Source organism: Corylus avellana, chromosome 6 (assembly GCF_965113065.1).
Source record: "Corylus avellana chromosome 6, dhCorAvel1.hap1.2, whole genome shotgun sequence".
NCBI classification, from domain to species: Eukaryota; Viridiplantae; Streptophyta; class Magnoliopsida; order Fagales; family Betulaceae; genus Corylus; species Corylus avellana.
The window spans coordinates 18,775,240-18,783,628 of NC_142495.1; the positions used below are offsets into that span (position 1 = coordinate 18,775,240).

At 38.5% G+C, this 8,389-nt stretch overlaps 1 protein-coding gene across 1 annotated transcript; it reads left to right on the plus strand.

The window, feature by feature from the left end:
- Window positions 1–1,261: 1,261 nt before the first annotated feature.
- LOC132186282 (heat shock 70 kDa protein 15) lies at window positions 1,262–7,794 on the plus strand. Its single transcript, XM_059600175.2, has 10 exons — window positions 1,262–1,393; window positions 2,167–3,398; window positions 3,827–4,054; window positions 4,185–4,280; window positions 4,373–4,594; window positions 5,760–5,954; window positions 6,043–6,189; window positions 6,352–6,501; window positions 6,591–6,721; window positions 7,196–7,794. The coding sequence occupies exons 2-10, from the start codon at window positions 2,229–2,231 to the stop codon at window positions 7,422–7,424; spliced, it is 2,568 nt and encodes an 855-aa protein (XP_059456158.2). The 5' UTR covers window positions 1,262–1,393; window positions 2,167–2,228; the 3' UTR covers window positions 7,425–7,794.
- Window positions 7,795–8,389: the final 595 nt, after the last annotated feature.

An 8,389-nucleotide genomic window follows, 5' to 3' on the forward strand; every position in this document is an offset into this window, starting at 1 on the left:
CAAAGCCGAATAGTAGCCACTGCTTTTGTTTCAAGTTACTTCCAATCTATGTCCGGCATACCTTCGGGTTTCGTTCCATATAACGCCTTCTCCATCCCTTGTTGCACCAACAAATCCTTGACACGTCTTTGCATAACCTGAAATTACCGTCTCCATCAAATTTCATCACGTCGAATTTCATAGAAGATGTGCCAATATCATAGAATTAGGCTTTGATACCAATTATTGTTACCGTGCACAAGAATGATTAATATGGAATCGAAAGAGAGAGAGATCAAGAGAGAGTCGAGACACATTTACGTGGTACGGCAATGTGCCTACGTCTATAGGAGATAGTACGGCTATATTTCACTATTCAATGATTTAGGGTTACAACATAACATATTTATAGGAAAACCCTAATTCTAAGTATTTTTGAAAAACTCCAAAATACCCCCCACAACTTATTTGTCCCTAGACCCATATAAACTAATTACACCCAATGGGCCTGTAGTAGAATATGAGCCACTTGTTCCAACATATTTAATCTTATGTATAATATTTGAGTAATTCTACACATATTTTTAAGCATTCATACAAATTAAAGTGACACATATTCTTAAAGCATGTGAAAAGCACACTATACCATTAATAAAAGAGAAATGCTATGCGTCAATAAGTTTTTCATATTTGGCCCGTATTCTGGTACAAATTTAATATATCAACCATTAGATTTGTGGGGTCCACTACTAACTTATATATGGTTTACATAAGTACACAAATTTAATAATTGATTTGTAAGATGAGATGTGTCAAATATAAAGAAAATATTAACCCATAACATTTCTCTTTTATTAATGTTATTGTGTGCTTCTTACATGGTAAGAGATTCTTATTTTTGTATTTTTTGACATAACTTTTTAAATTATTATTGGATCAAAATTTAATAAAAAATACAAAAATAAAAAGTAAAAATGTTTGTACCACTTTTCGCATGAAGACGGGCCTGAAAGCAAAGGAAGCCTCCTACGAAAGAGGCCCAAAATACTTGGGGAGCGTAAACCCTCTCACGGCGTAGATGTTTCTAGAAGCACTCTGGACGCCTCCAGGACCACCTCTTTCCCTCGCCCTCTCTTCTAAAAGGACAGAATACCAACATTTAAATATTATTATAAAAAATAAAAATTCGAAAAGAGAAAAAAAAGAAAAAAAGAAAAAAGAAAAAAGAAAAAACGCGAAAATTCCCCACAAAAGCCCTCTGCCCCTTATTAAAGCCTTCCAACTCTTCGCATCCTCCAGTTTTCTCGTTTAAAGCCTCTCGGTCTTGTGGAGAGTTCCAGAAACCCCCCAATCCCCGCTCTCTCTCTCTCTTTCTCTCTCTCTCTCTCTCTCTCTCTGTTGGATCTCTCTGAAGGTACGTACGGTCTCGGAGCCTAGCTGGCCACAGCATCGTATTTAGACTTAGGTCTAGATTTCTGGTCTTTCTTGAGAAAGAAAGGCTTTTGGATCTGTGGATTTGTTTATGTAGATTTGGTCGTTTTTAGGCGAGGGAATGTTTGGTGGCTGTTGAATTGGTTGTGTGACTCTAACTTTCTCCGTTTGGATTCAAAGTTTTTGCCTTCTTTTGCCCAGCTCTTTGTTTGTTTTGCCTTTTGTATTATTAATTGCGGATAGAATCTATGTTGTTGATGGATTGATTAATAACGGGTTAAAGTAGGGTGCTGTGTTAATGAGCGATTGGATTCACTTGGATCATTTGATTTCTTTTCTGTGTTTTATCCGGGCTCGATTTGTTTTTTTTTTTTTTTTTTTGTTCTTTTGTTCTTTTGAAGTACTGAATTTAGGTTTTTGATTTGCTGTTGTTTAGGTTATTTTTGGTTGTGTGAATGCTAGTGTGACTGACCTTTTGGCTGCCGTGTCTCTATGTCTGGCGTCCGCATGACTGTCAGTTTGCTAGTTGGCGTCAATGATCTTATATACTGAATCTTTTTTTTTTTTTTGTGCTGAAATGTTGCTTCTTAGACGATTGATTTTTAGTGGTCTGTTGCGTTGATTATGTTCTAGTTGGTTGAAGATAATCGGGCAATAGTTTTGCTGTTGGGAATGTAGTTGATTATTAAATTGATTTGGACTTCTGGGTATTGTGAATTTCTTGAAATTAAAGTGATCTACTATGTTATTGTTCAGATTGCCGTTACCTTGCTGGCGAGACCAACCTTGAGTTGTATATCGGTTGATTTTTTGCGAAGATGAGCGTAGTTGGTTTTGATCTTGGCAATGAGAGCTGCATTGTGGCTGTCGCAAGGCAGAGAGGGATTGATGTTGTGCTCAACGATGAGTCCAAGCGTGAGACCCCCGCCATTGTGTGTTTTGGTGACAAGCAGCGGTTTATTGGAACAGCGGGGGCTGCTTCAACTATGATGAACCCAAAAAATGCAATCTCCCAAATAAAGCGGTTGATTGGTCGGCAGTTCAATGATCCCGAATTGCAGAGGGATCTCAAAACTTTTCCTTTCACTGTGACTGAAGGGCCTGATGGGTATCCTTTGATTCATGCACGGTATCTGGGAGAAGTAAGGACATTTACACCGACCCAAGTTTTGGGAATGGTGCTGTCAAATCTGAAAGGCATAGCAGAAAAGAATTTGAATGCAGCAGTTGTTGATTGCTGCATTGGGATTCCTGTTTACTTCACTGATCTTCAAAGGAGGGCTGTTTTGGATGCAGCCACAATTGCGGGTTTGCACCCACTTCGCTTGCTTCATGAAACTACCGCAACAGCCTTGGCTTATGGTATTTATAAGACAGATTTACCCGAAAATGATCAGTTGAATGTTGCTTTTGTTGATATTGGACATGCAAGCATGCAAGTTTGTATTGCTGGCTTTAAAAAGGGCCAGCTGAAAATATTAGCTCATTCATTTGATCGATCTCTGGGTGGTAGAGATTTTGATGAAGTGCTATTCCAGCACTTCGCTGCAAAATTCAAAGAAGAGTACAAGATTGATGTTTTCCAGAATGCGAGGGCTTGCCTTAGGCTTCGGGCTGGCTGTGAGAAGCTGAAGAAGATGCTTAGTGCAAATCCTGAGGCACCTTTGAATATAGAGTGCTTAATGGACGAGAAGGATGTCAGAGGCTTCATTAAGCGGGACGAGTTTGAACAGATCAGCATTCCCATTTTGGAGCGGGTCAAGAGACCTTTGGAGAAGGCTCTTGCAGAAGCCGGTCTCACTATAGAAAATGTTCACATGGTTGAGGTGGTTGGTTCTGGCTCTCGTGTTCCTGCTATAATCAGGATATTGACGGAGTTCTTCAAAAAGGAACCTAGGCGCACGATGAATGCGAGTGAGTGTGTTGCCAGGGGTTGTGCTTTGGAATGTGCCATTCTTAGTCCGACATTTAAAGTACGAGAGTTTCAGGTAATTGTCATTTGCTGATGGCTATATCTCTAGGATCATACTCTATGTTTATTTGAATTAGGTGACTCGAGCATTAAAAGAATTTTGGATGTGTGAGGAAACTTTGGGTGGCTAAATCTTGAGCTGGGATTAATTGTCACTATTCCCTTTTCCCTTCCTCTACACTTTTCCATGTTTTCGTTGTATCTTAATCTGGCCATTTGAAAGGCTCTTGCATAAGAAATTAATGTCGCAAGCACTCACTCTGGGCAAATATGTGATCATAGACAGCCTCAAGGTTTTACATGTTCTCCCTCATGTTTTATTTCAGGAAAACTGCCCCAAATACATGTAATCTGTTGTCGTGTAGTAGCCGAAAAGTAGATGTTAATCAAAATCCTATAATTTTGGTGCATATCTGTAATACTGTTTATACTCTTAATTTGAAGGTCAACGAGAGCTTCCCATTCTCAATTGCTTTGTCATGGAAAGGTGCTGCTCTAGATAATCAGAATGGGGCAGCAGACAATCAACAAATTACTATTGTTTTCCCCAAGGGAAATCCAATTCCAAGTGTGAAGGCTCTGACATACTACAGATCTGGCACCTTTTCTGTGGATGTACAATATGCTGATGTCAGCGAATTGCAAGCACCTGCAAAGATCAGTACATATACGGTAATATACCTTGGCAACAATAGTCATTCTAAAAACTTTACATTCGAATAAGTTGGGCGGAATATAGGACACATTGTTTAGGATATTTTGTTTTGTGTTACCAATTCTGTTACATGATTTGCACATGCAGATTGGTCCTTTCCAATCTACAAAAGCTGAGCGTGCAAAACTTAAGGTGAAAGTCCGCCTGAACCTGCATGGAATTGTCTCTGTTGAGTCAGCAACTGTAAGTTCTCGAAGCTTCTTGTGATTTCTAATTGTGTGATTGGAAAATTTTCCCTTGAACTCGTTACTAATTTTCTTTGATGTTTGTTTCAGCTATTGGAAGAAGAAGAAGTTGAAGTTCCAGTCTCAAAAGAGCCAGCAAAAGAAGATGCTAAGATGGATACTGATGAAGCTCCCAATGATGCTGCTCCAGCAAGCTCCAATGAGGCTGATGTAAATATGCAAGATGCGAAGGGTACTGCTGATGGTTCTGGGGCTGAAAATGGTGTTCCAGACTCGGGAGACAAGCCTGCGCAGATGGAAACCGACGTTAAGGTCAGTAATCATGCCGAGAATGAGTTTGTAAGTGCTTATGGTGTTTGTTTTATGTTTCTTTCTATATCTATTTCTTAAGCTATTTTATTTGAGTTTTTTTTTTTGTTTTTATTCTAAGAAAAGAAAATCGAGCTCTTTGTTAATTCTTAATCTGCTTGTTATTCATGACATTTTAAAAGCTACGCAGATTGTTTTGATTGTTCTCTTTCACTGATGATTATGCTATGGTGACACGGCTGTACAGTTGTTGAATAGCTGTTAGATCACAATACGAAAGCCTGTGTTCATATTGGAGAGTACTCTATATACATATATTGTACACATGTATTAAAAGATGGCCCAATGTGTTCTGTAAGCATTCAGGAATTTAGTTGCAGTTTTGTTTTGTATTAGTTTGGAGCGAGGGTACTGAAGCAGATACTTGGAGTAGAGGATCTAGTATATTTTATCCATTGCACCAGTAGGGTTACCATTTTAGCCGTTAATGAGCTTATTCAACTAATTCCAATTGTCTGCTGCTTGGAAAGAAACATTGCATGCACACATTTTCAGCTTCTTCCTTCTTTGTGTTCTTGAGTTATCCATCACATGAAGCATCTAGTTCGATATCCTATTATGTCTAGCATATATCATTATGGAAAGCGCTAGTCACATTTGTATTATTACCCTAAAATAACTAGTCAATTTAGAGATTCTATAAAGTCACTTATAAAATCCAATTTCACCTACTAAGCAAGCAATGTGAGACTTAGTATTTATGATTTTTTTATAAACTACTAAATGTGGGTTCTCATCTTCTTAGTATGGGGCGGGGTAGGGTCATGTAATGCAGTGCTCCAGCACAACATGGCGTTATTAGGTGGCTTTGATACCATTTATAATGACTCAGGGAAAGAACTAATTACATTTGCGCTAATATCTCAAAAGGATTAGTTAATTTGGAGATTTCTTAAAATCACTTATAAAACCTAAATTTCACTTTGGAAGTAAGCAACGAGGACGTAGTACATATGCACAGCTTTAATGGAACCTATTGTACATATTATTTGATACAGCATGGCAAAGTGCCTCATGTCCAATATCATCTGTGCCTGTAGTGTATGGTATAGTAACATCAATGTTTTGCTCATTTTTGATGCATTAGACGTTTGTTCTTGGCGTGCAGGTTGAGGCTCCAAAGAGGAAGGTAAAGAAAACTAACATCCCTGTAGCAGAGTTGGTTTATGGAGGAATGATTCCAGTCGATCTGCAAAAGGCAGTAGAGAAGGAGTTTGAAATGGCTTTGCAAGATCGAGTAATGGAAGAAACCAAGGACAGGAAAAATGCTGTTGAAGCCTATGTCTATGACATGAGAAACAAGGTAGCGTGCTTTTTATTTATTTAACCCCCTAATATCTGGCTTTTAGTTGAGGACCTCTTTATCTAATTATTTTTGTTTGTTTCTTCAGCTTAGTGACAAATATCAGGAATTTGTCACTGATTCAGAGAGGGAGGTGTTTATTTCTATACTTCAGGAGGTAGAAGATTGGTTGTATGAAGATGGTGAGGATGAAACCAAAGGCGTTTACATTGCCAAGCTCGAGGAGCTCAAGAAGGTAAGGGTTGTTTGTTGTGCTGAATGGCTACTTCTTGTTCTTCCTCTCTCTCACTCAACAAAATGCATGAACACACACTGATACACAGCTACGTAAAGAAAAAAGTGATGACTGATTTTGATGTTTGAATCGTAAGTTTGATGGAGATATGAAAAATTGCAGCAAGGTGATCCCATTGAGGAGCGCTACAAAGAGTATGTAAACAGGGGAGCTGTAATTGATCAACTGGTGCGTTGTCTTAATAGCTATAGAGAAGCAGCAGTGTCGAATGATCCCAGATTGGATCACATTGACATCTCTGAGAAACAGAAGGTAATAACTAGTCAGATCTTTGTCCACCATGCCGCCCCTCACACACATGTGCAAGGCTTCTCTAATCATCCTCCCATTGTATGTTGCAGGTCCTAAATGAATGCGTGGAGGCAGAAGGATGGTTAAGAGAGAAAAAGCAGCAGCAGGACTCGCTGCCTAAATATGCTACTCCAGTTCTCTCATCTGTTGAAGTACTAAAGAAGGCTCACACACTTGATGGGTACTTTTCTGACTTTTTTATATTTTAATCTTATTTACCCTGTTGGGAAAGAAATCAAGTTCTATAGCTGATTATGATGTTAAGCTTCAGTAGTTGAAGAATTCTGAAAGATTGCTAAAACTTTTTTGGTCACCGTGTTGATTCTGGTTTTTAGTTTGATCATATCTTAGTATTTCGGTGGGTACTTGAGGTCATTAAATCCAAATTGTTAACCATCTTTTTATGCTTGTTTCTCATCCAAGCGTTGCTATACTTGGATTTGGTCTTCCCTTTTGCATTCTACCTTTTTTTTTTTTTTTTTTTTCTTCTTCTATGTTGGCGCATCATGCAAGTTGCTTCAGTTCAATGGGTCTATGTATGCTCATTACTGTTTTATTAATTTCGTACCTGCCAAATCCAACCCTAGAAATCTGAATGTCTCTTCTCCCTAGTTTACAAATGGTACTCTGTTGACAATATAATATGCGTGAACAGGTTCTGTAAACCGATAATGATGAAACCAAGGCCGGCACCAGCCAAGCCAGCTACTCCTGAGGCACCACCAACCCCACCTCCTGAGGCCGGTGAGCAGCAACCTCAGGGTGGTGATGCCAATGCAGATGCCAATGCAAACGCCTATGAGAGAGCAGCAGATGGCAGTGGTGAGGTACTGCCTGCCTCTGAAGAACCAATGGACACAGAGACCTCGACAACTTCTACCTAGTTCTGTGAAGTGGTTCACCTCCTTTAATGTTTTATTCAAATACAGAATTTGGCATGTATAAGAACTTTTCCCGTTTGAGTCTAGGATACGAACGCGGTGGTGAGCCTGTCACGAGGCTTGTGGAATGTTTGTCAACGTTTTTTGGAGTCTAAAGCCTTTTCTGCTGTGGGTGATCTGCCAAATTTTATAGTTAATTAGGGTGGATCTCCAGGAATCGGTTTTTTTATTTTTTTAGGAGGATTTCAAAAGAAATGGTACTGTTTATGGCCTCCCCGACCCTTGTAGGGGAAGAGAACAGAGATGCATTTAAGAGGGTCTTTCAAGTGTCATTGTTCTTTATGTTAGTGTTATTAATTTCTGGATTCTTTTCGTTTTGTCTCAAATATTAGATGGCATTGCATTATCTCCTGGTCTGTTGTATGAAATTCAGGTCAATAATTTTGTGGGCTATTTTGCGGATATTCACCGTTTGTGATGAATGATAATGATTGCTATCCAGGGATGTCTTTGATGGGAACTTTAAAAAGGGGTATTGAAAATCGTGTGAATCGTTTTGCTTACCAACTAAGTGAAATGTTACGTATTTTCAAATGCTTACAAATTATCGTAATTGCTGCGAGGTATAAAGATTAATTTATTTAAAATTTAATAGTTATGTCAGAAATAAGCATTCGAAAGTACATAAAGCATTTCTACCCGACTAAACGACAAAAAGCAGTACATAAAGCATTTCCACCCGACTAAACGACAAAAAGCCAAGACCTAAAAAAAAAAAAAAAAAAAATTGGAGGCCAATGGCTAAGATATGCAGCTATAGCAAACAAAATACACTACAATGGAGTGTCAAGTATTTGTTCGGTGGTTTTGCATTGTAAAAGCGTTAGGGTTTTCTTTTGATTCTTCTTAATTTAGGAAATAAAACTATTTTTGGTTTTTCTAAACATATTATATAATAGCTTTCCTTA